Source organism: Garra rufa, chromosome 4 (genome assembly GCF_049309525.1).
Source record: "Garra rufa chromosome 4, GarRuf1.0, whole genome shotgun sequence".
NCBI lineage: Eukaryota > Metazoa > Chordata > Actinopteri > Cypriniformes > Cyprinidae > Garra > Garra rufa.
The window spans coordinates 17,796,138-17,822,623 of NC_133364.1; the positions used below are offsets into that span (position 1 = coordinate 17,796,138).

Genomic DNA, 26,486 nt, shown 5'->3' on the forward strand with positions numbered 1-26,486 from the left:
TTCACTGCAGAGAACCGCTGGAGCAAGTAATGTAATGCTAAATGTCTCCAAATCTGAGCAAACTCATCTAAATCTTACATAGCCTGAGGATAAGCACATTTTTAGCAAATTTGACTGAACTATTCATTTAAACTAAGAATCTGGCTATAATATAAGCTTTTCTGTTGCACTCAGGAGGCAGTACTGAGGGAGATGGAAAGCAGAGAGAAAAGCGACGCGCACTCACACTCAAAACCCACTCAGGTATGTGTGAAGTAAAAGAGGAGAACATCGTCCTCTGCTGACTGCTGCTCCAAGTGCTTTTAACAAGCTAATACAACTGCAAAAACTGCTCACATAAGTAATACAGACAGACTTTCTGAACAAATTAAACCTGGTCCTTGAATAACAAACATTTGCATGCCAGAGAATGCCAGTATTAGGTTTGTTAAAGTAGTCCAAAAAAGAAGTAGACAGTAATGGTCCCGGAACCAAAAACCAAGATTATTTTATGCACTTCTGTTTTTTTTCCAAAGCTATTTTTGTCACATCCACAGTATAATATGAGACAAAAGGAAAGGAAACAGACCGATAAGAGCAGAATTAATCCACTGATAAAAATAACATTTATCACTCCGCAAGTGTGTAAGCTTGCGTGTATACAAGTGCATATGTGTGTGAGACAGAGAAGAAGAGATAAGACAGAGACAGAACCTCTGACTGACAGTGAAATCCAAGATAAATTTTGATTAAAAAAAGTGCAACCATTGTTAGATTAATAATGTATTAATTGATGCATTCTTGCAGTGTCATATGAACAGCTCAGCTACTTTTATTTAAAAAAAAAAATTATTATTATAAAATATATATTTTTGAATTATTACTAATTTCATTATTTTTGAATGCATTTAAAACTGATAATGTCATGCTGCCTTCATTAAATACAGACCCAGCTGATGATCTGTGCCTTGAACCCATGTCTGAGGGCCACTGTACTGAATACGTCCTGCTCTGGTACTACTATCCCGTCTCAGGAGAATGCCGTCCCTTTGTGTATGGTGGCTGTGGGGGAAATAGGAACCGCTTCAGCTCCAAACAGTATTGTGAGAGTCAATGTGTCCTGGGGAGGAGAGGTAAAGAACCAATCAGAATTCAGACTTCAGGTTCTAATATAAATGATCAGAGTTGATTGGTCGACATTATTATAACAAAATGTAATTACATTTTCTTACCTATTTACAGATTCTGTATCCTGAGGAGAAGTTTGTCATTTTTAACAGCTAAACTAAATTTTATCTCACTAAGAATATTATTTTTGTACATTGGCATTCTATATGTATATTAGTTTATCGCATATCTCATCATGTTTGCATTTTACTTTGATAGCACCACACATTGTTGCACTGTTGTAGTGATACATGCTTACCTATGAATTACAAATATGCCATGTTTTTATTTTAAAAATAACAGTTCGATGCCTATAAACCAAGGTCATGATTTTAAGAGTAAATGCACTATTAATATAACCCAGTATGTGTTTATAACCTGTCCACCTTGAGGTTTATCATTTTGCACTAGTGGTTCTGTTTGTAAAATAATGTGAGACAATTAAAACAATGAAATAATATTTTTGAATGAGCGATATCGTTCGCTGTGGGTTGGTGGGTGTGTGCGTGAGAACATTTTCACATCGTGACCTCTGATTTTGGGCCGTGCTCTCTGAGCTTGGCCCTGTGGTGTGTATAAATGCTGCCATATTGGCTTTTCTTCAGAAATGTTTGTCGAGTCGTGTCTGGACGGCGTCTCCTGGGGGCAGGCGGAGAAGTGAATAGACTAGCTGCGTTTGTGGGTGGCTTACATGTGCACATTTGTGAATGTATGTTGTTCCGTCCTCATTATTTTATCTTCCAGTCTTAACAGCTTTACCCTCCTTTGACGTTCTGTCTTATATAATCCCCCATCCAAGCTGCTCCCTGTTGCATCCCGAGGTTTCTCGCTCTTTACATATGTCCCAGCAGTAGGGGGCACGTGTAACAGGCCGCGGTCCAATTCCGAGACCGTGGTACAAGTCAGAAGACAGGACGCCCTTTACAGTCTAAGGGGATCCCTGAGTGAACTTCACTGTGTACACTACAGAGAACAGATGCTCTTTACACCTGCTTTAAAATGTAGCCTGTATTTTTAAGGTTTAATGAGCTTCCTTTAACGTCATGTGGAATAAATATATCATCGTCCAGCCCAATGCACAATGTTTACAATGTCTAAAGGTGATTGTTAATGAAGTCTCTAAACTTCTGTGCCCTTAATAGCAATGCAATCAATCATTAAAGGGAAGTGGGAAGAAAACTCATTAAACTTATAAGCATGAACTGCAGTGCAATTAACTCACAGGGAGGTCTAAAAAGGGACACAAACATTTGATATGGTCAATGACCCTGAAAACTGTGGAAACAATAAAACAGACCCTTATTAATCTTAGAAATGGCTTAATACAGAAGTGCTGCGCTGTCCATGGTACTGAATGCCTTTAGATGAGTTGGGAAATTTTCAATATGCCTGCTAAATTATAAACCTTGTTTTAACAATTTAATTGTGACACTGAGTGGTCATATATTTTGTATAATGAAGGGATAAGAGAGTTGAAAAATAAAAATTCTGTCATTAATTACTTACCCTCATGTCATTCCAAACCTGTAAGACCTTCATTCATCTTCGGAAAACAAATGAAGATATTTTTGATGAAATCCGAGAGCTTTCTGAGCCTGCATAGACAACAATGCAACTACCACGTTCAAGTCTCAGAAAGGTAGTAAGGATATTGTTAAAATCGTCCATGTGACATCAGTGATTCAACCTTAATTTATGAAGCTACGAGAATCGAGGAAAAACAAAATTAACAACTTTTGTCAAAATCAACTTCTCTTCTATGTCAGTCTTCGATGCCCATTTACGAAAATTATTGATTAAAGAGTTTTTTTTTGCACACAAAAAAGCATTCTTGTAGCATCATGACATTAAGGTTGAACCACTGATGTCACATGGACTATTTTAATGATGTTCTTACTACCTTTCAGGCTCTTGAATTTTGCGTTCTGTCTATGCAGGGTCAGAATGCTCTCAGATTTCATCAAAAACATCTTTTTGTGTTATTCTGAAGATTAATGAAGGTCTTAAAGGTCCACTTAACTGGATTGAAACACGCAGTGTTATTCTATGCATTGACGTAATTTCAATTGAAACAGAAAGACAGGGCGGGGCATATCAAGCAGTCCCGCCCCCTTTCTTAAAATAGCCAATAGCGTTTTGTTTATATATATCACAGCTTGGGCTAGAGCGGTTGAGCTTGGTAAAGCCACATTTGACATTATGACAGCCACAAACTCATCCATATTGCTATAAAATATAGCATTCTGTGTAGAATTCAAATGGGTCCGATACATTTTGTGCATATTGTGTCTTTTGACCAGAGCAGACTGCGTGCACACTGAGGCGGTTCGTGTGACACAAAGCGAAACCAGACTTCATTCTCCCCAACAAAATGCATATTCACACTGTCTGAATCATTCCCTATCCTCTATATAGTGCACTATTTTACATTCACCGTACAGAAAATACAAATTCTGTAAAGAAGTGACCGACTTTTACCCGCCTCTTTACCATCTATTCATAGGGTAGGGGGCAGGCATTTTGGATTCTAGAGAGCATTTGATTGGACAGAAAGTTTGATGAGAAGCTGAAGTGCAGGGTGATGTCATCCAAATCACTGATCCATATTGGCAGACGTTAGAGACTAAGTTTTGAATGTGTATATCTTGTAAATGCAAATTTGTTCACTGTTTTGAAACACGCTAGCTCATAGAAAACCTTCAGGCTAACATATACATACATAATAAAAGCCAAAACACTTCTATTTTGATTTCATGGGGACTTTAAGGGTTGGAACAACATGAAATTCATATGTAATTGCCAACTCGTAAAATGATGTCTTCTCATGAGATTGGGTTAAATGAATCAAACAAATAATATATATTTGTTTGTTTGTAGCTGTTCAATAATCGAGATAGCCTGCAGTAAGCCGGTCGTGATAAGGACATGCTCAGGTGATCAGCTTATCACTTTTTTTGGTCATAATTACATGCTAGCTACAAATATTAAGCTCAAAGTAGACTCTATGTTTCATATGGTGGCGTATGGGTAAACGTATACGGGCGCATCAATCACCGCCTCATTTTACTGGGAGGATCCCAATAAATGACGTTATTGCTGGCGTACGACTGCCGCGTAATTGGGCTTATACTAAATGAATGCACATCCAATGGGCAAACAGTCCAAGCCGATATTATGAGCAGCCAGGGAGATATCAAACCCACTAAATCACTCGTATGATTCAATGCGACATTAAGTTGACACCGAGTTGTTGACTCGCTTGCCTTTTTATTACCACTTTGGATTCACGATCCAAAAGTTCTGGTTGACCCAACAGTGCTTCACTTCAGAAGACTCTCCTCATTCAAACAGTGCAGGTAAGTACTTTTGCATCAGATTCAAGGGAATGGTTTACTCAGAAAATAACAATTCTGACATAATTTACCCTGAGGTTGGATGTTCCAAACCTGAATATTAGACAAGAATATTAGAGGCGGATAGCTATGAATTGTGACAGGCTAACACAAAATAAAAAACTCGAACACATTTGAAACAGCATTAGAGTTAGCAGCCTAACTTTTAGTTGAACATTATGTATAGGTGTACAGGACAGTTTTTAGCTACACAAGCTTTCTTACCAAACTTTTAATAAAGTAAACTGAAAGGCTTTCTAACGTACTAACCTTATGTTTATTCTTACGCGCCTCCGTTCAACAGGGCAAAACGATGTGGCTCCCGCGGACCCTCCTCGCTCTTGCACTACTTTGCGCACCGGTTTCCAGCCTCTGCTTACCAACGTACGACCCCGTGTCCAACTTTCTTTGCAACAATGAAGTGTTCTCCGAGACTAATGGTAACGAGCAGCCAGCAGATTCCCTGCTGGACAGTCTAAACCTGCTGTACAAGTCAGCGCACACGCTTTCCTCCGAGGAGCCGCGCGAAAGGAGGACGATACCCGCGTCCAAATACAGATACTTGAGCCAGACGCAGCTGAGGAGTAAACTCTACCGCAACACTGCGAAGAGCGACCGACGCAGCCAGGTCACTCTTTCCCTTGATGTCCCCACCAACATTATGAACATCCTCTTCAACATTGCCAAAGCGAAGAACCTGCGCGCAAAGGCGGACGACAACGCGCGCTTGCTGGCGCAGATTGGAAAGAGAAAATGAACTCTTATGACACTAATTTGACTTTAACAATTTTTTTGTGACCAGCTGAGGCATGTTATCTCTAATTTAATAATGTAATAAAAGCTTTTTTTCAGTTGCATAACAAGCAATACTGAAAATTAATGGAACTTATTAATAAGTGATATAAGTATTTGATGGGTTTTGGTTTAACCAACTAAACGCATAATGAAGATTTAATGCTGTTTAACAAGAAATTATTTCAAATTGGCTTATTATCTACAACATACATACAACAGACTCATATTTGTAAACAAAACAATTGTTTGGCCAATTTCTAAACTCAAGCTTCAAAGAGACCTAATGATTGGAGTAGCTAATATCATATGTCTCAGAGGAAATTATGCTACGATATATTTTGCAATGCTCCTTCATCTCTCCTTTTTCATTAATACAGTTTGTCTGTGCATTTCAGATGAAAGTTGACCTGATTAGTATTAAAAAATAACTGCTCTTTATACACGACTGGGTGGTTACAGATCTGTAAAGCTCTGAAAACGTTGGGTTGATAAAACCAGTTGAATATTTTTGTACTGAAAATAATGATTTATCGTTTAATAAATAAATAAATGCAAATGTAAACATTTCATTGTATTGCGCATCTAAGAGACATAAGAATCTACAAGCATCACATAAAACTTTTCGCAACTAAAGCCATTATTTTAGACATACTATTCAATGCAATAATTGGGAAGTCTACTGTTTATGTTGCAGGTAAGTCGTTTTGAATCAGAAGAATATACATATGATCACCTTTTTCAGATTAAATTTACATTTTGGTTAAGGCTGAACAATATTTGTAGGAAGACTACCGAATTTACAAATGCTATGGCACTGTTCAGCTTTTGGTCTCTTACAACAAATATTAAAAATGAATATATGGATAATTCAAAATGTGTATTATATAACATTGTAATTAACAAATACGTAGCATATAAATATTGCATTTTGTATATATAATTTCTTTTAAATGTATATAAATATTTAAAACTATATATATATATATATATATATATATATATATATATATATATATATATATATATAATATACACACACTACTGTTCAAAAGTTTGGGGTCAGTAAGACTTGTAATAGTCTTTAAAGAAGTCCCTTATGCTCATCAAGGCTGCATTTATTTGATTAAAAGTACAGAAAAAAAAACAGCAATATTGCAAAATGTTTTTACAATAAAATAATGTTTTTTTTTCACATACTTTAAAATAGAATTTATTCCTGTGATGAAAAGCTTTTTATCAGCTATTACTCCAGTCTTAAGTGTCACATGATCCTTCAGAAATCATTCTAATATGCTGATTTATTATTAAAATGATCAATGTTGGATAATATCAACAGTTGTGCTGCCAAATATTTTTTGGAACCTGTGTTTTTTTTTTTTTCAGGAATCTTTCATGAATAACAAGTTTAAAAAGTACAGTGTTTATTCAAAATAAATAAAAAATATAACATTGTAAATGATTTATTATTAACTTTTAATAAACTTTTAATTATTAACTTAATAAGGTGAATAAAAGTATTAATTTCTTTGAAAAAAAGAAAGAAAGAAACAATAAAAATGTACTGACCCCAAACTTTTGAACGGTAGTGTGTATATATATAATTTCTTTAAAACTATATATATATATTTGTTTTATTTTTCGAACATATATTTAAAATTGATTATACATTTTTTTAATGGATGAAAATATGAATCAACCTCGTTATCGTCTTTATCCAGACTTTTAAGCGTAGACTTTTATTTTGAATTATGCTCTCTGTGACCGCCATCTTCACCTCCGCCAGCTCACAGCATACGTCACCCTAGTTGACGTGGAGGAAAAGAGCGTGAATGACTGTCTGATCATTTCGTTTACTGCTCTCAAACATTCCGCAAAATGATCAAGAAATTTGACAAGAAGGATGAAGAGTCTGGTAAGAGCAATATTAAATCCATGCTGACATATTATAGAGTCAGTATTCTATATATAACATCTTATTTCAGTGACCGTAATAATGTCGGCTGTTTTGCTAAGGAAGAGCGACTGCAGGCCACAGCATAACATCTGCAACTGGAAATATAACTTATTTAACATTAAATATTAAAGTGCTTGTTAGAGTTTTATACTTACTTCTGTCTTTAAGTGGCGAATTAACTGTTAGATTTTGCAATATCCTGTAGTACGTGTTTATATTTAGTGTTTAATTACGAAGCTAATGTGGTAGCAGTTCCCTTTATTGATCTACAGTACAAGTGCCAACGTTGAAGATAATACATCTGCTTCGTGGATTTTCTCCATATGCTTTGTATTTTATACATTTAAAAATGTCTGACTGGAGTTGATTAATAATAAATGGATAAATGGTTGCAAAGTGGCCGCAAAGATGCTAACGTTATTCTCACCTGTCATAACAATTTCTATAATGTACTTGTAATCATCTGCAAATTAATCTGTAATCATCCCACAGTTCAGATTCAGAAGATCTAACTCTTTGGTTTTAGTTTACTTTCCATATAGGATTATATTATATATAGGATACGTTTCATATGTGTGACTAATATTGTTGTTTTGAAGGGAGCTCAGATGAAGAGTCACATATAAATTCTGAGTACGTTTCTAGAAGAAATAGCATCTAATGTTTTATGATTTAATAACTTACAGATTAGTATATTACCCAGTATTGTATTTGAATCAAGACTGATGTGGATGATTGACAGTTCTGTTTTGATGTGTTTAGGAAGTGGCTCAAACCCCTTTCAGCATCTAGAGAAGAGCGCTGTACTACAGGAGGTGAGTTTAATGCATTTGTATCTTAAAATCAGATAAATGTTTGTTTAGTACTGTATTTTTAATACTTACATTGCATGTATATTTCAAAGGCTCGGATTTTCAATGAGACGCCCATCAATCCGAGAAGATGTCTGCACATCCTCACGAAGATCATTTACCTGCTCAACCAGGTGCATTATTATATGAAGAGTTTATTTGCAAAAACAGAAACACAGTTTTTTACAATTTTCAAAAATCATGTTTTTTCATTGTGCATTCCAGTTAATCTCAATCAAACTGCAGTTGGATTATTTTGATATGAAGTAAAAAAATACAGCTAACACAATAAAACACAATAAAAACGAGATAACTTAATAAAAAATAATTAATTCAATGATTTTTGAACTCTTACTATCTTACTTATCCAGCAGTTTTCCACTACAGTTTCTATTTTTGCTTTTCATGGACTGATTCGTCACTAACCTCTTTGATTTTTCAGGGTGAGCACTTTGGCACCACAGAGGCCACTGAAGCTTTCTTTGCCATGACAAGACTGTTCCAGTCCAATGATGTAAGAAACTTTACAGCCCTATTAACTGTTTTTTGCTAGTGTTACATACTGCATTATGTATAATAATTTAATTCATGACAGCAACAAAATTATACACAATTATTTTTTACAAATGTAAAAATTTTTATCCAAGTCTGACTGATATATCTGTTTATTATTTCCAGGTTTATTGTTAAAAATAAAAAGTTTCTATTTGAAAAGTAGTTGAGCTAAATTAACTAAAATATAATAAGTATTTAAAAAATATTAAAAATTAATTGAAAATTCGAAATGGCTTTGAAACTAGAAATTAATTACTAAATGGAAAAAAAACTTAAATGAATGAAAGAAGGCATAACAAAATTACAAAAAATATAAAAAAAAATAATAATAATAATAATTATATATATATATATATATATATATATATAAAAAGTCAAAATATTTAAAATATATAAATCAGCGCTGAATCAAAATATTAATGGAAACTATAATGGTAAGTAATAATAAATATTAAAATAACACTGACTACTCGTATTTTGTATATTGAATTGTTAATAATTTAATGTAAACAATGTGTGTTTTGAGCCTTAGGGCTGAAGTTCTGAATTTTAATTCAGAATAAAATGTCTTTATATATTTAATTTTTGTCTTTTGTTTTAGCAAACCCTGAGAAGAATGTGCTACCTGACTATAAAGGAGATGGCCAACATCTCGGAGGATGTGATCATTGTTACAAGCAGGTGAGCAGTTCATGTTACCATAGCAGTGTAGTTATTTGCTGAGATATTTACTAAATATTTTTCTTATATATATGTATATATAGTGTAAAAACATGTTGTTTAATGAGGAAAGGAAATCTTTGCACACGCTTGCCAATATTACCTTAAGAAGAATGCTGATTAATGTTTCGTTTGTCTCTCAGCTTGACAAAGGACATGACTGGTAAAGAGGATGTTTACAGGGGGCCGGCAATCAGAGCTCTCTGCAGGATCACTGATGTGAGTCTCAACTGTTTGAAAACTCATTTATCTCAGTGTATAGAAGATTCAATTTGCTGTCAGTGAGAAATAAACTAAATATAAACTAATGGAACTGATATAAATAATCCTTGCAACTGTGCTTCTTCTATCTTGTCCATCAGACCACAATGCTGCAGGCTATTGAACGATACATGAAACAGGCCATCGTGGACAAAGTGCCCAGCGTCTCCAGCTCTGCTCTGGTCTCCTCACTGGTAAGATCACAACCAAATGGGATTATTTAAAAAATATCAGTCAGAATAAAAATTTCCTGATAATTTACTCACCCCCATGTCATCCAAGATGTTCATGTCTTTCTTTCTTCAGTCGAAAAGCAATTAAGGTTTTTGAGGAAAACATTTCAGGATTTGTTTTACATATAGTGGACTTCAATGGGGATCAACGGGTTGGAGGTCCAAATTTCAGTTCCAATGCCGTTTCAAAGGGCTCTACGTGATCCCAACCCGAGGAATAGGGGTTTTATGAAACGAAACAATCATATTCTTTAAACCAAGCTATACAAATGCTTGTCTTCCACCAGCTTGACTTCACAAATTATGTGTGACGCAATGGCAGAGCTTGTGCAAGACAAACATTTGTGGTTAAAGTATCTACATTTTTATTGTTTTGATAAACTGACCAATCGTTTCGCTAGATAAGACTCTTATTTCTCGGCTGGAATCGTGAATTGTGATTAAAGCTGCATTGGACCTTCAACCCATTGGCCCCCGTTGAAGTCCACTATATGGAGAAAAATCCTGGAATGTTTTCCTCAAAAACCCTAATTTCTTTTTGACTTTATCCCTTTAACACCCAAATTAAAGTAAACTAATTATTTATACTACTCAGTTTACCACTTAACTCTTTATTACACTTATTCCCACCCCTAACATGATGGTTCTGGATAACGAAGCTCTGTTTGTGTATTTGTTCTTCAGCACATGGTGAAGATGAGCTTTGATGTGGTAAAACGCTGGGTCAATGAAGCTCAGGAGGCAGCTTCAAGTGATAACATCATGGTGCAGGTTAGTGAGATGCTTGCATCCATCGTTTTATGAGTAGATGGTCTGTCCATCTCTAATAAAATGATCTCTCTCCACAGTACCATGCTCTGGGTCTTCTGTACCACCTGAGGAAGAATGACCGTCTGGCTGTGACCAAGATGCTCAACAAATTCACCAAGTCTGGCCTCAAGTCTCCATTTGCTTACTGCATGATGATTCGCATTGCCAGCAAACTGCTGGAGGAGACAGAAGGGGGGTATGTGTGTTGGACATCAGCTTTTTTATTCAGCATCATGCAGTTGCATATAATGTATGCTTACTCATTCAGTCTGCTTGTGGTTTAACAGGCACGATAGCCCACTGTTTGACTTCATTGAGAGCTGCTTGAGGAATAAACATGAGATGGTGGTTTATGAAGCAGCCTCCGCTATTGTCCACATGCCCAATTGTACCGCCCGTGAGCTGGCTCCTGCTGTGTCCGGTTAGTCTTTCTTCTTTGCTTTCTTACCAGCACACAACAGAGTACACTAGATGTTCAAATAAATCTCTTTCTATCTCTTTCCATAGTTCTCCAGCTGTTTTGCAGCTCTCCCAAAGCAGCCCTGCGATATGCAGCTGTACGGACCCTGAATAAGGTAGGTTTGAATAGGATTTAAAGGGATAGCTCACACAAATTGAAAATTCTGCCATTAATTACTCACCCTCATGTCGTTCCAAACCTGTAAGACCCTCATTCATCTTCAGAACATTAATTAAGATATTTCTGATGAAATCCGGGAGCTTTCTGACCCAGTTTAAGTGCCAGAAAGGTAGTATGGACATGGATAAGGATAAAATAGTCCACTAAACCACTGATGTCACAGACTATTTTATAGATGTCCTTACTAGCTTTCTGGGCCTTTAACGTGCCAATATCTTAATTTGTGTTCCGAAGATAAACAAAGGTCTTAAGAGTTTAGAACGACTTGAGGGAGAGTAATTAATGGCAAAATTTTCATTTTTGGGTGAACTATCCCTTTAATTTGTAACTAGCTGCAGTTTCACCAACTACCACATGGAGACACCAAAGAACATATTTTTATGATGAGCTTTTATCACACAAATAGTGCAAAAACGACGTTCTAAATAGGGTGAAATATTCAAAGTCAGAATTTTTTGGCATGAAAAGAGGTGATATGACCAATAAAAAAATACACAGGTGGCAATGAAGCACCCGTCAGCGGTGACCGCATGCAACCTGGATCTGGAGAACCTGATCACTGACTCCAACCGCAGCATCGCCACCCTGGCCATTACCACACTCCTGAAGACCGGCAGCGAGAGCAGCGTGGACCGCCTTATGAAGCAGATCTCCTCCTTTGTCTCTGAGATCTCGGACGAGTTTAAGGTGACTTCATGACCAAGTTTCACCTGCTTCAGATGCGTATTCAATCATGCTTTGGTTATATTTATGTAGTTTACATTTGAAATGATCAGTCCTGTGATAATGTTCCTGTAAACAATGTTTTTCCTAACCAAATGGTGTGTTGGTTTTCCAGGTGGTTGTGGTCCAGGCCATCAGTGCTCTGTGCCAGAAGTATCCCAGGAAGCACAGCGTGATGATGAACTTCCTTTCAAACATGTTGAGAGATGATGTAAGTTCATTCAAGGACATTTTTTCCTCTGTTATTACTCTGGACTCTTGTAATCTCTTTTTTTGTGCCAAACCATTAATTAATTATCGCCAAAATAGTTTTTTTTTTTTTTTATTAAAACATGTTTTGTTTTTTTCTTTTGCAGGGTGGATTTGAGTACAAGAGAGCCATTGTGGATTGTATCATTAGTATCATAGAGGAAAACCCAGAGAGCAAGGAGACAGGTTTGGCCCACCTCTGTGAGTTTATCGAGGATTGCGAGCACACCGTCCTGGCCACTAAAATCCTCCACATGCTGGGGAAAGAAGGGCCACGTACCCCTACCCCCTCCAAATACATTCGTTTCATCTTCAACCGTGTGGTCCTGGAGAGCGAGGCAGTGCGGGCAGGTGAGTACTGTCACGTGACCTCTGACCTATGCGTTAACTTTCTCGCAATGAGCTTAAAGACCTGCTCGTGCCATCTCAAGATTTTAGGATGCTTGTGTTTATAAGTTTTTTTTTTTTTTTTTTTCTGCAATCCAACTGCAAGTAGTGGTCATTTTAAGCAGGGTTGGTAATCTGTAATTAATCTGATTCTGACTAAACTGAGCAGCTTTAGGACATTTAAGTTCTGTTCTGACTCTCCTCTCACGTTTTTTTTTTTTTAAAGCCGCTGTAAGTGCGCTGGCCAAGTTTGGGGCTCAAAACGATGACCTGCTGCCAAGCGTCTTGGTCCTGATGCAGAGGTAAGCCTTTAGAAGCAGGAAGTGAAGTGTGTATGTGAGTGAGGAAGTGAACAAAGAAATGTGTGTTTGGAAATCAATGTGAATGTGTGTTAAAATAAACAACATTATTTGATTGAATTAAGAACTGCAAAGCTGAAAATTATGGAAGGCTTTTTTCCGCCACTGAATAAAAACCAAAAAAAAAAGGAAATTTGAGTTTGTCTCACAAATTTGACTTTTTTTCTTGCAATTGCGAGTTTATATCTAGCAATTCTGACTTTTTTTTTTCTTAGACTTGCGAGTTTACACTGCAATTCCTTAGAATTGAAAAAAAAAATTCTAAGGAATTGAGAGTTTAAATCTCAGTTTTCTGTCTCACAATTGTCAGTTTATTTGTGAATTAAGAGTTTAGTTTATATTTTGCAGCTCTGAATTTATAACAGAATTGTGAGTTTATATTGCAATTCTGAAAGGAAAAGTGAGATACAAACTTACATTTCTGAGAAAAAAAATATTTTTTCCCTTAGAATTGAGTTTAAATCTCAATTCTGAGTTTTTCTTATAATTGCCAGTTTGTAACACACAATTGCGAGTTCATATTTGGCAAGTCTGCCTTTTTTTCAGAATTGTGAGTTTATATTTCACAATTCGGACTTTAAAATTCGTAATTGCAAGTCTATCTCAATTTCGAGTAAAAAAAAAAAAAAGTCCAAATTGAAAGTTTGTATCACTTAATTCTTAGAAAAAAAGAATTGCGAGAAGTTTTTTTTTTTTTTTTTCTTTATTCAGGGGCGGAAACGCTTCCACATAATTTATATATATATTTTTTTTTAGTAAAAGAGGAAGCCTCATTTGTTTGATTGGATTAAAAAAAAGATGCAAAGCTGAAAATAAAACTATAAATATGTATTATATAATGCTAAAAAGAAGAAAATCCTCATCTAATTAAATTATTAAACTATAAATATTAATAATAATGCATATTAACAATAAATATTTATAACAATAAATATTACTGACCAATGAAACAGTAAAACTACTGTTTTTACTAAAAAGTGAAAATGTCGTTTATTTGATTGGATTAAAGTGGTTTCAGATATGGAAAATTGAATTGTATATATTTTATTATTTTAAGTTAATACTTTCAGTATTTTAAACCACTTATCTATAAAAAAAAATCTAAAATCTACCAGAATGTAAGAGTATTGTAATTATAATGTTGCTTATTGCCCATTTCTGGAGTGAAATGTTTTAAAAAGCTAATTTACTGTGTGTGTCTGACAGGTGTATGATGGATAGTGATGATGAGGTGAGAGACAGAGCCACATTCTACATGAACGTCCTTCAGCAGAAGCAGAAGGCCTTGAATGCTGCTTACATCTTCAATGGTGAGGATTTGTGTTGAAGTGATAGTTTTAAGACAGTTAGGATTTTTATAGTATATCTGATATTGTATTTGATCTGATTTAGCTTGTAAGTGAACATTGATTGTTGAATGTTTTGTTCACAGGTCTGTCCGTATCTGTTCCCGGACTGGAGAAATCCCTCCACCAGTACACACTGGAGCCCTCTGAGAAACCGTTCGACATGAAAACAGTTCCCTTGGCCACTGCACCCATCACCGAACAGAAAACAGGTGTGAACCTCAGCTTCAGCAGCCAACATTGTCAATAACTTCATTACTGATCATAATCCTTTGCAGAATATTTTCGTAATTACGTTTACTCAAAAAAAAATTTTGTTTATGTTCTACAACAGTTTGGCCTGGTTTTGGGTTAAATCGCAAAGCTTTCCCAAAACTGCTCAAACTGCACAAGCTCACTTAATTTTTCTCTTTAATTCCAGAAATTGCACCCGTGGCAACTAGCAAGCTACCCGAGAAGCTTGCACCTTCCCGCCAAGACATTTACCAAGGTAAGAAGATTAGCTAAGGAGCAAAACAATGCACGTGCTACCGTAAAACTGTGCCACGTTTTAACTGGTCCCCTTATTTTTCTCCCTCAGAGCAACTTGCAGCCATCCCAGAATTCCAGAGCTTGGGTCCTCTGTTCAAGTCATCCGAGCCGGTTCAGTTAACAGAAGCAGAGACGGAGTATGTGGTGCGCTGTATCAAACACACTTTCGCAAATCACATGATCTTCCAGTTCGACTGCACAAACACGCTGAACGACCAGCTGCTGCAGAAGGTCCTCGTCCAGATGGAGCCATCGGAGGCGTACGAGGTGCTACATTATGTTCCTGCACCAAGCCTCCATTACAACCAGCCCGGGTCCTGCTACAGCCTGGTGCGGTTACCAGAAGATGACCCCACAGCAGGTAAGACATGATTGATTTGCAGTTTGATGTCAGCTTTTCTTTCTTGGGCAGATTTGAACAACAAATTCATAATAAGTTGTTGTTCACTTGCAGAATAAACATTTACAGATAATGTAGTCACCTCCTTGTCATCCAAGATGTTCATGTCTTTCTTTCTTCAGTTGAAAAGAAATTGTTTTTTGAGGAAAACCTTTCAGGATTTTTCTCCATATAGTCAACTTCTATGTTGCCCCGAGTTTGATCTTCCTAAATGCAGCTTCAAATGATCTGAAATGCAGTTGCAAACAGTCACAGCCAAGCAAGAAGGGTCTTATCTAGCGAAACGATTGGTTATTTTTATTTCAAATGACAATTTCTATACTTTTTAACCTCAAACGCTCGTCTTGTCCAGCTCTGCCTGAACTCTGTTTTAACTCCAGTTTAATTTTCTCAGTCAAATTCAAAATCGCCATACATCGCTGTTTTACCTTTTTTGTTAAGCGTGTTAGATATTCGTTGCATGTTCACTTGGGTTGGTATTTCTGCAGTGATATAGGATGATTTTGAAATGATTTTTGAGGTTGAGGGAGAAAATAAGATGGGAGTTTTTCGACAAACCCTAACATTCTTGAACCGGGAAAAAAGTTCATGCAGAGCAAGACCAGATGAGCGTTGAGGTTAAAAAGTATATAAATTGTATTTAAAAAAAACAAAGAAACAATCATTTCGTTAGATAAGACCCTTCTTCCTCAGTTGGGATCATTTGCAACTGCTTTTGGTATAAAGTAGGGCTGGACGATAAATCGAACGATATTGTGAGGCGCGTTTAGTCAATGAAGCCGGTAATTTGATTAGTAGTAAATCTCCATCACGTGCGTTCCGCTCAGGTTCCGCTGGAGCGGCAATTAATACACAGAGACGTAAATCTCTGACAAGCTACGCCAAATCGCGCTCAAAATCGTATGCGAATCGAATGCGATATTAAGCTCGATATGGCGTAGCTTGTCAGAGATTTACGTCTCTGTATTAATTGCCGCTCCAGCGGAACCTGAGCAGAACACACGTTATGGAGATTTACTACTAATCAAAGTAACGGCTTCATTGACTAAACGCGCCTCACAATATCGTTCGATTTATCGTCCAGCCCTAGTTTAAAGCCACATTTAAACTGCATTTTGGAAGTTCAAACTTGGGGGCACCATGGAAGAAAAAAATTCTGAAATGTTTTCCTCTGAAATAATTTCTTTACGACTAAATAAAGAAAGACATGAACATCTTGGTGTTCTGGAAGTGAACTTCTCCATTAATGATTATATTTCCCTTAATAATTTTTCTGTTTTGTTGTTTCTGTCTTAGTCTCTTGCACGTTCAGCTGTACAATGAAATATCTCGTCCGGGACTGTGATCCCAACACGGGAGAGCCTGATGATGACGGTTACGATGATGAATATGTGGTATGCACATTTTCTAAATCACTTCACACTAACAAAAAAGGCATTATCAGTGACCATTCCTCACTCAGTGTTTTGTTTCCTTCCCAGCTGGAAGATTTAGAGGTGACAGTCGCAGACCACATACAGAAGGTGTTAAAACCAAACTTCGGTGCGGCGTGGGAGGAAATCGGAGACGAGTTTGAGAAGGAAGAGACGTTTGCGTTGGCCACAGTCAGAACTTTAGATGGTAAGCTTGCCTGAAGGAAAGTTAACCTCAAAATAAACAGCAACCTAACTACCACGTTCTAAACCTATAAAGGTAGTAAGGACGTCGATTAAATAGTCCAATTGACATCAGTGGTTCAACTGTAATGCTATGAAGCTACGAGAATACTATATGTGCGCAAAGAAAACAACGATCATCTCTGTATCATGTTTGTCTTCACAGAGGCAGTAAATAACATCATTACCTTCCTGGGCATGCAGCCCTGCGAGCGCTCAGACAAAGTTCCTGAAAACAAGAACTCGCATGTTCTGTTCCTTGCAGGTACTGATTTCATTACTTGTTTTTCAGTTTTGAGAGAATTTTCATTTCTGAAATGTGTATTTTAATGATTTTGTCTTTCTGAAGGTGTATTTAGGGGAGGTCATGATGTATTGGTGAGGGCACGTCTGGCTCTGGCTGATGGGGTCACCATGCAGGTGACTGTTAGGAGCACAGACGAGAACGTTGTGGACGTCATCCTGGCCTCTGTCGGCTAAACGAGCAATGTTTGACAACCTGCTACCATGCCAATCTTGGTCATTGTGCTTTTATATCTATCAATATAGTAGCTCTATAATGTTTCTCACAACCATCTTTATGGCTTGACATGAATCCCTTGGAACATTCTGTTTCTGTATTTGGTCTGTTCTGTTTTTGAGAGAATTCTGAAACATTGTGCCACTTTGATTCATGTGGAAGAGTTCTAAACATTGTTTCTCTGGGATTTGAGCTGTTTTGGCCTTGTGTCATGGCTTAGGGGAAACAAACACATCCTTTACTACAAACCTTTTCATTTATCAATAATAAAAGAGTCTGAAAGAGTACTTTTGTTTTCGTGTTTTTCTACACAAAGACCTTTTTATTTGAATAAAAGGATTCATGCTTAGAACAGAAATGTATTTACAAGTGATGGCATTGTATTTGAGCAAACTTACTGGCTGTTGTAATGACTTTGGATACTTGATGCAATACTTTCAGTTTCATGCATTTACACATGACTGGTATTTCACGTACTCTTCGGTTACATAAATGGCTTCGAATCATTTCTAACAACTTATTTGAGGCAATATTCCACTCATTAATTGTTTCAGAATGATCACACAATTCTCTCTCAGAATGAGTTGATAAAGCTTAGGTAGGCATTAAAAAAGCCTGTGGGATCCTCCAGCTGTGGATAATGGCTCACATGCTCATATAGAACTGAGACTGTGGATCTCTGCACTAGTTTCCTGTAAATAAGGAAAAGAGAGCAGGAAAAATTGTTATATTGTAATATGATAGTGCCCAGGGACTGTTTGTTCTGGCTTTAATCTTTGTCACAGCATAGCTGTTTCGTCTTTGTTCATATGATTAGTTTCAACCATTGATTTTACTTATAATAAAGCGCTGTAGAGCCACAGATAATGCAGTGCACATTTTTAAACTCCTCCTAATTAAACACACCTGATTCAACTCATCAACTCGTTAGCAGAGACTCCAAAGCCTGAAATGGATCAGGGTTGGGAGACACTGGGGAAATTGGACATTTCTATGCTTTTAACTTAGTTTAAATCATGAGGAACTGTTTTAGAAACTTTTGGAATTTCATTACATATTACATACAGAAGTAAGAATGTTCTTTTGTGATATTATGGATAAGAAATTAAGTGAAGCTGAAAAAAAATGCTAAAAATTAATTGTACATTTCCAGAGTGTCTGTGGCTCAGAGGATAAATTACCACCTTTTGTACAACTTTTCCATGATATTATGCACAAGAAATTAAGTAAGGTTACAAACAAATGCTAAAAATCAAAAATAGCTCAGAGGATAAGTTATTGACTTTCATACCAGAAAGACTTGGTTTGAATCTTGCTATTGCTTTACTACATTAATTTCTGAATGATATTATGGATGAGAAATTAAGTGAAGCTAAAAACATATGCTAAAACTCCATTATATAGCTCTAAAACCTCTGTGGCTCAGAGGATAAATTACAGCCTTTCATTCAAGGGCCAGAAAGACTTGGTTCGAATCTCACTGTTGCTTTATTAATATTATTTATTATTGTTATGGATAAGAAATTAAGTGAAGCTAAAAACATATGCTAAAAATCAACTGCTTACCTCCAGAATCTCTGTGGCTCAGAGGATTAGTTACCGCCTTTCACTCAAAAAAGACTTGGTTCGAATCTCAATATTTCTTTACTACATTTATTTCTCTATGATATTATGGATAAGAAATTAAGTAATGCTAAAAATCTCTTCTACATATCAAGAACCTCTGTGGCTCAGAGGATAAGTTACTGCCTTTCATACAAGAAAGCCCTGGTTCAAATCTCACTATTGCTTTACTACATTTATTTCTCCAAATATTATGCACAAGGAATTAAATGAAGCTAAAAATCAATTCTACATTCCTAGAACCTCTGTGGCTCAGAGGATTAGTTACTGCCTTTCATACAAGAAAGACTTGGTTCAAATCTCACTATTTCTTTACTACATTTATTCTCCATGATATTATGTGCAAGGAATTAGATTAAGTTAATAAATCAACTCTAAATTCCTAGAACCTCTGTGGCTGAGAGGATTAGTTACTGCCTTTCATACAAGAAAGCCCTGGTTCAAATCTCACTATTGCTTTACTACATTTACTTCTCCATGATATTATGCAAAAGAAATTCAGTAAAGCTAAAAAAAAATATGCCAAAAATCAATTCCACATTCTTAGAACCTCTGTGGCTGAGAGGATAAGTTACTGACTTTCATACAAGAAAACACTGGTTCAAATCTCACTATTGCTTTACTACATTTACTTCTCCATGATATTATGCAAAAGAAATTTAGTAAAGCTAAAAACATATGATAAAAATCTATCGTACATTCCCAAAAACCTCTGTGGCTCAGAGGATAAGTTACTGCCTTTCACACAAGAAAGCCCTGGTTCAAATCTCACTATTGCTTTACTACATTTATTTCTCTACGATATTATGCGCAAGGAATTAAATGAAGCTAAAAATCAATTGAACAAGACTTGGTTTGAATCTCACTAGTTCTTTGCTACATTTATTTCTCCATATGTCATTCTCCATAAAGTGACGCAAAACATACAATCTCAGTGGCTCAACGGATAAAGCGTTGCGCTTTGTGCACGGAGTCCTGAGTTCAAATCCTGGCGCTGTTTTTAAATTTGATCACATAAAACAAAAGACTCCATGCAAAACTACTTGAAACTAGTCAAACAGCTCCAGTGGCTCAGAAGATAAAGCATTATGTTTTTATCTGGGCGACCCGAGTTCGAATCCCACGGTTGCTTATTATTAAATTGCTGTCATCGCATACAACAAACCACCCCGAAATTTCTACTGCATCACGGAAGCCATGGTGGTGCAGTGGTTAAACACACGTTGGTTGCGGACAAAGGTGCACATAAAGGGTTGGGCTTGAATCCCACCTCAATGTGTTGGGATTGAAACCAACCAACAGAAAGAGTGTTTTAAAAATATTAATCCAATTTTGAAACTAACAAAACAACCAAGATTTGAACCCATGACTCATATGTAGAAACAATGTCTTGCGCCATGCGTTCTAACCACAGGACCATCATTATCTGACAGAAACAGCCCTTTTTTTGGCAATGACTTAAAAAAAAAAAGCATATTTAAAAAAAAAAAAAAAAAAAAAACATATGCAAATAAGAACTAAAGTAAATTAAAATAAGTTAATAAATATAAACTAATATATATATATACTTACTGGTAGAGTTGAATAAACTCAGGATGTGGATTAACTGGATCTAGTGGTCCATAAATCATGTGCACTACCAAGTAAAAAAGAAAAAGGCGATAAATCAGTGATATTTGCAAAGAACAAATATTGCGGCCACAATACGCAACCTAAGGGTGATTTATCTACTACTCATCTTCCAAAGCACAAAACTATTTATAACAGACAAAATCTAGTCATATACAGTGTTGTGCTGCATTGAACTATGTAAATGTTCACTTAATATATACTGTCACCTCAAACGCTTATTGCCTGGGGTGCAGACGGCTTAAGCAGCTTCCGCGGTGATTTTCATTGGATTAAACTACTTAGCCTCAATAGCACTGCCCACAGCCGAGTTTTTAAGCAAACAACCGCAGTGAGTGAAATTCACACACTTCATTCTGTACCTCTGTATAAATGGTGTGTATACTCACATGGTGTTGAAGTGGAGATTAGAGCCCCGACCCATCTCTCTCTGTGTTTCAGCCTCTGGTTAATGTACTGGAGGATACTGAGCAAAACACAACAAATGATAGTTGGCGACGGTTATTATGATTAAAGGCAAAACACAAGGAGAAGATTGGACACCTGTCCATGACTAGATTTCCATCGTTAAAGCGAATGCCTATCCACATGTCCCAGAACTCGGCTTCTGTTGGCTGGGTGTACGGTCCAAACACATCCTTTATTCTGTAAGGTAAACAGCTCAAAGCTAACATGATTGAAGTAAATGATTTATCACTGTGTAAAATAGTTTGAACTGTGTACTGTATACCACTCCCATTTCAGACACTCCACTCACCCTCTAGAGAAAATCTGATAGTTTATTAGACGTGTAAGAACGGGTGAAATGAAACCTGAGTCCTTCAACACCTATAGATGACAAAAGATTAGAAATAGTTACTTCTCATATTTGAAAATGAAAACAAAAGTGCTTTTATAACACTCAAACTCACTTTTTGAGCGAATCTTGGATAATGAGTCTCAGGGAATATTCCTTTAAAGATTAAAAACAAGTTATGAATCTCCATTCAGACTTAAAGAATATATATACTGACTGAATAAAACTCAAGTCTACCTCCATTTGAGAGGCAAAGGCTGTTTATCGTAACATGTCCGCTTCTGTTATGGTCACTCCTGTGTGTTTAACTGCATGTGAGAACCACCCAGATCATATTGACAGGAGCATTAAGCTAAATTACGCTGAGGAGGGTTTTAAAGGATCTTAAGGGCTCACCTGTACAGTAACTCGAGAGCTACAGTATCTCCATAATCATGTGACAGGATGTTGATCCTCTGCTCGGACAGACCCAAATGAGCAACCAGGGCTTCCACCACACTGGCCTGCTCGAAGATGGAGTATCGATGCGGTCGCTGGAGTTTGTTAGATGGAAGAAATTATGACTAATAAAATTCTTTAAAATAACAACCACATGTGTTTCATCTCACCGGTTTGTCTGAAAAACCAAAGCCTAAGAAGTCGAGGGCGATGACTCTGTTAAAACGTTGATTCATGGAATCCCAAATCTACAAAAAGACAAAATATAAGCATTTTGACTATACTATAAAATGACTTTTAAGTGGCTCTGGGTTTACCTTATACCAGTCATAGCTTGAAGTAGGAAAACCATGAAGCATCAAGAGGACATCAGAGCTTCCCACAACACCGACTGACTCTATTGACAAACAGGAATACGGTATATGTTATGCTATGAAATGGAAATTAAAGTCAGTTTGTAAACAAAGCTTGTGATATACCTTTATAGAAGATGTTGTTGCCTCTGAATGTGAAGAAGTGACCGGAAGAGCGCCAGGTGTTGAGTGCAGGTGAGAGCTGCGGTGGAGGGATGTGCAGATACACCGCGAGCAGAGGAATGCACAACAGACCGACGTGAAGCCACCATTCCCGGCTTACGCGACGGCCCGAACCGCACTCACTTTCATTTGGCTGCAGACAGGGTAAGTTTTTTATTTGGTTGTGTGTTTTATACTGTATTAACATAGTACACTTTGTCGCTGGAGGGAGAGGTAACGTTACAGACAGCTGTCTCATAACATAACACGTATTAAAATAGATAAATTCAAACTGTACTGCAAAATAACAATTGACATAATTGCGTGCTAGTCATCTGAAAGACAAGTTACTTACAGGTGAGTCGTGTGACATTCCCGACTCCTGCGGATTGTCACAGTGTGTGTCGGTTGTTTTTGCTGAGGGGCTGAAATGTGTGTTGTTGAGTGAAATTAAGAGTCTGTTACTGAGCTGTCATCGGCAGAATCCGTACTTGCATGGCCTTAAAACCTTCTTGTTGCGAGTGTTATCAAGCGTCGTGTTGCCAAGGATCCAAAGGTCTCAGGCTGAAAGTAAAGCTCGCTTATGCCCCCAGTGGAGCGGATGGTAAACGACAATGATATCTACCAGAGGCGTTAGGAGCTGTTTTGTTTGGTCACCAAATCCAAACGTGCAGCTTGCTTAAAATTCGTATATTCAAGCGAAAGTATTTAGCTTCATATTTTTCCCTTTAAGGCGAGACACTGCAGGTGAATAGGGTAATAACAAATAGTTATCACCTTCCTTACCCAGTTGATTACATGGATTATTGCAAACGTGTTTTGTATTACAAGTTTTCTAAAATATTAGGTTTCAATTTGCAAATGAAATATGCACATACATTTCTAGTACAAAAATCTAAACTCTGGATCAGGTCAGTTTCAAAATTCTTGTTTATTTTTTTTTTTAACATACTACAGACCAAAGTTTCTACAGAGGGAATTTTGGGTATCTCATTTTGTCACTCAGAAAAAAATTAAAATAGACAGGAAATACTATATTTTTTAGTATTTTGGGGGAATAAAATGTATAAAAATAAGCTAATTATGTATGAACAAATCCCTCTGTAAAAACCTTCAGGATATAGTGAGGAATAAAAATATAAAGTTTGGTTTGTTTAAGTGTTACTGAAGTGGAGATTTATGGGTCAGTGTAGAAGAAAATACTCATTTTGAGAAAACGGCCTTTAAAAAATTTGCATTGACACAAATAGATAAAGTGCTATAAAAGAAACACTTACAGTGCCTTGCAAAAGTATTCATACCCCTTCAGTTTTTTCACGTTTTGTTGCAGCATTATGTTAAACTGCTTTAAATTTCTTTTTTTTCTACATCAATCTACATCTCATACACCATAATGACAAAGGACGAAACCGGTTTGTACCAACTTTGCAAATTTATTAGAAATAAAAAACTAAGTATTCATACCCTTTTCTGGGACATTAGAAATTTAGCTAGGAGCATTCATATTGCTTCTAGATGTTACTACACTTCGAGTGAAGGTAAACTGTGGCAAATTCATTTGAATGAGTATGATTTAGAAAGGCACACACTCAGAAAAGGTCTAACAGCTGAAAATGCATATCAGAGCAAAAAGTCCTGAGGTCAAGATAACTGCCTGTAGAGCTCAGTGACAGACTTGCGTTAAGGCAATGATCTATGGAAGAGTTCAGGAAAAAAATCTGCTGCATTGAAGGTTCACAGAAGCATGTAGCCTCCGTTATCCATAATGGAAGACGATTGGAACAACTAGGACTCTAGAAAATGTCTGCCAGCCCCCATCCAAGCTGACAGAGCTTGAGAGGTGAAAAGGTGAGGCAAAGAATGGCAGATAATTGCCAAATGCAGATGTGCAAAGCTCGTCACATCATACCCAGAAAGACTTGAGGCTGTAAAGGTGCTTCAACTATGTACTGAGTTAAGGGTATGAATACTTATGCAATGTATTTATTTCAGTGTTTTATTTTTAATAAATTTGTACAATTTGCAAATCTGGGTTTTGCTTTGTCATTATTATGGTGTATGGAGTGTAAATTGATGTGGGGGAAAACTAATTTAAAGCAGTTTAACATAATGCTGCAACAAAACAAAATGTGACAAAAAATTAAGGGGCCACAGTCCCTTAGGCAATCCTTTTTATTCTGTTCTTTGTGGTTTAATACTGTTATTTAAAGATAGTTAATATTAATATACCTAACCTAACAAAGATAACACGTGAGAGACATAAAGGACCTAAATTGAAAGTCAGATTCAGAAAAAGAGACAGAGTAAGCACTTGTTTGAAGGGGTTTAGAGGCCATGAGGCTGTTTATATTACTTATGAATGAGAGCCTCTGTTTTATGAACTTCCCTCTGCAAGTCCAAGCCCCTCAGACCACAGATATTGAGCACTGGCAGGTCTTGCATCTGCAAAGTTGGTCTTAACAAAAATCACTAGCTAAACAACAATTTCTTTGGATAAATGTATTGTTTTGGTGTAATAAAACCATCCACAACCCCTTTCAATACAAACTTACTGAATTTGGGTTCAGTAAGCAAAGCTTTTCTACACAGTTACTGGCATCTGGTGGTGAAAAAGATGAAGCGCACCTATAAGAACCAAAAAAACCTGAAATGATGCATTTTAGGACTTGAGTGCCGTAGTCTTGCACCTTCATTTACCCTTTATTTAAGCAGATAATGCTTTACAACAGAGCAATATTTACATGCATTTTAAAAGATGGTGTTATGTCTATTTGTGAACCCCTGAAGGCTGAATAAATAGCTTTCCATTGATGGTTTGTTGGGATAGAGCAATATTTGGCCGAAATACAGCTATTTGAAAATCTGGAATCTGAGGGTGCAAAAAAATCTAACGTTAAATATTGAGATAATCGCTTTAAAAGTTGTCCGAATTAAGTTCTTAGCAATGCACATTTCTAATCAAAAATTAAGTTTTGATATATTTATGGTAGGAAATTTCCAACATATCTTCATAGAACATCTTTTCTTAAAATCCCAATGATTTTTGGCATAAAAGAAAAACTATGTATTTTTGGCTATTGCTATTGTGTTACTTAAGACTGGTTTTGTGGTCCAGGGTCACATTTGTGCTGTTGTCATTTATTAATGCAGACATACTTACTGTCCACAAGAAGGAGCTGCCTAATTATTTGCACGTACCTATTATATTAAAGCTGCAGTCAGTAACGTATGGCGCTCTTGGGGTTAATAAACAGAACCGCATGCGTTTTGCGGAAGAACATTGTAGCCGGAGCTACTTCTCTCTGTTTGTCACGCAGGTACTGGGCTACTCCGCAGCGGTTCCTATTAATAGGCTAAAATAGACCCGTACGTTTTGGCGCGCTAGCGGTTAATAAAAAGAACTGCAGGTGTCTGGCGGAAGAACATTGTAGCCGGAGCTACTTCTCTCTGTTTATGTCTATGACGAGCCACGCAGATACATTCCGCAGCGGTTCCTACCAGAAACAGACTGAAATAGTCCGAATATAAAAATGTAATATACGTGTACCGTAGTGAAAATGGATTTATGATATACTCGCTTATTATATAATTTTTGTAAATTGTGAGCACAAAAAGCGTTAGGCACCGTTTACGTTTAGATTTTGCAAGCTTTACTATATTATCCCTGACAAAACACAAAATTAGCTGTAAACAAAAATTAAAAATTAGTATATAATAGTGCCTAAAAATAACTGTACGTCTGAAATATGGCAATATTTTGGCTTCAAGAGAGAATACGTGTCTTAAATGCAGGTACTGTGTTTAAAATGATTAAAACAAATAGCTAATAATAATAATCATTTAAAAAAGCATTTCTTTAGGGAAATGTTATATCGCAAGGAATATCGCTTTTTCTCTGCTGATGTTGTGGTGTGACTGTAGGTAATAGTCTGCTGGTTGTTAATAGAGTTAGTTGTGT

At 36.5% G+C, this 26,486-nt stretch overlaps 4 protein-coding genes across 4 annotated transcripts in view; 3 read left to right on the plus strand and 1 right to left on the minus strand.

The window, feature by feature from the left end:
• The window catches only part of col7a1l (collagen type VII alpha 1-like), a 66,668-nt gene extending 65,062 nt beyond the window's left edge, over nucleotides 1-1,606 (plus strand). Inside the window, exons 103-105 of the mRNA XM_073837761.1 lie at nucleotides 175-243; nucleotides 927-1,112; nucleotides 1,222-1,606. Coding sequence (XP_073693862.1) covers nucleotides 175-243; nucleotides 927-1,112; nucleotides 1,222-1,235 — 269 coding nt within the window. The 3' untranslated portion in view covers nucleotides 1,236-1,606. The remainder of the gene's footprint in view (nucleotides 1-174; nucleotides 244-926; nucleotides 1,113-1,221) is intronic.
• Nucleotides 1,607-4,311: 2,705 nt separating this feature from the next.
• ucn3l (urocortin 3, like) lies at nucleotides 4,312-5,895 on the plus strand. The gene is made up of 2 exons (XM_073838768.1): nucleotides 4,312-4,502; nucleotides 4,843-5,895. The coding sequence occupies exon 2, from the start codon at nucleotides 4,852-4,854 to the stop codon at nucleotides 5,293-5,295; it is 444 nt and encodes a 147-aa protein (XP_073694869.1). The 5' UTR covers nucleotides 4,312-4,502; nucleotides 4,843-4,851; the 3' UTR covers nucleotides 5,296-5,895.
• Nucleotides 5,896-7,110: 1,215 nt separating this feature from the next.
• Nucleotides 7,111-17,812, plus strand: copg2 (COPI coat complex subunit gamma 2). Its single transcript, XM_073838769.1, has 23 exons — nucleotides 7,111-7,245; nucleotides 8,050-8,102; nucleotides 8,192-8,272; nucleotides 8,581-8,652; nucleotides 9,295-9,374; nucleotides 9,557-9,632; nucleotides 9,776-9,868; nucleotides 10,592-10,678; nucleotides 10,756-10,913; nucleotides 11,005-11,138; nucleotides 11,225-11,292; nucleotides 11,856-12,044; nucleotides 12,196-12,291; nucleotides 12,437-12,680; nucleotides 12,943-13,018; nucleotides 14,282-14,385; nucleotides 14,508-14,633; nucleotides 14,843-14,911; nucleotides 15,002-15,313; nucleotides 16,649-16,746; nucleotides 16,834-16,972; nucleotides 17,174-17,272; nucleotides 17,357-17,812. Exons 1-23 carry the CDS (start codon nucleotides 7,209-7,211, stop codon nucleotides 17,485-17,487), a joined length of 2,622 nt encoding a protein of 873 aa, XP_073694870.1. The 5' UTR covers nucleotides 7,111-7,208; the 3' UTR covers nucleotides 17,488-17,812.
• On the minus strand, nucleotides 17,813-23,079 carry mest (mesoderm specific transcript). The gene is made up of 12 exons (XM_073838770.1): nucleotides 22,884-23,079; nucleotides 22,493-22,682; nucleotides 22,331-22,410; nucleotides 22,184-22,261; nucleotides 21,972-22,108; nucleotides 21,813-21,871; nucleotides 21,691-21,731; nucleotides 21,537-21,607; nucleotides 21,323-21,424; nucleotides 21,169-21,245; nucleotides 20,723-20,786; nucleotides 17,813-18,219 (listed from the first exon to the last, which is right to left on the minus strand). The coding sequence occupies exons 1-12, from the start codon at nucleotides 22,899-22,901 to the stop codon at nucleotides 18,102-18,104; spliced, it is 1,035 nt and encodes a 344-aa protein (XP_073694871.1). The 5' UTR covers nucleotides 22,902-23,079; the 3' UTR covers nucleotides 17,813-18,101.
• Nucleotides 23,080-26,486: the final 3,407 nt, after the last annotated feature.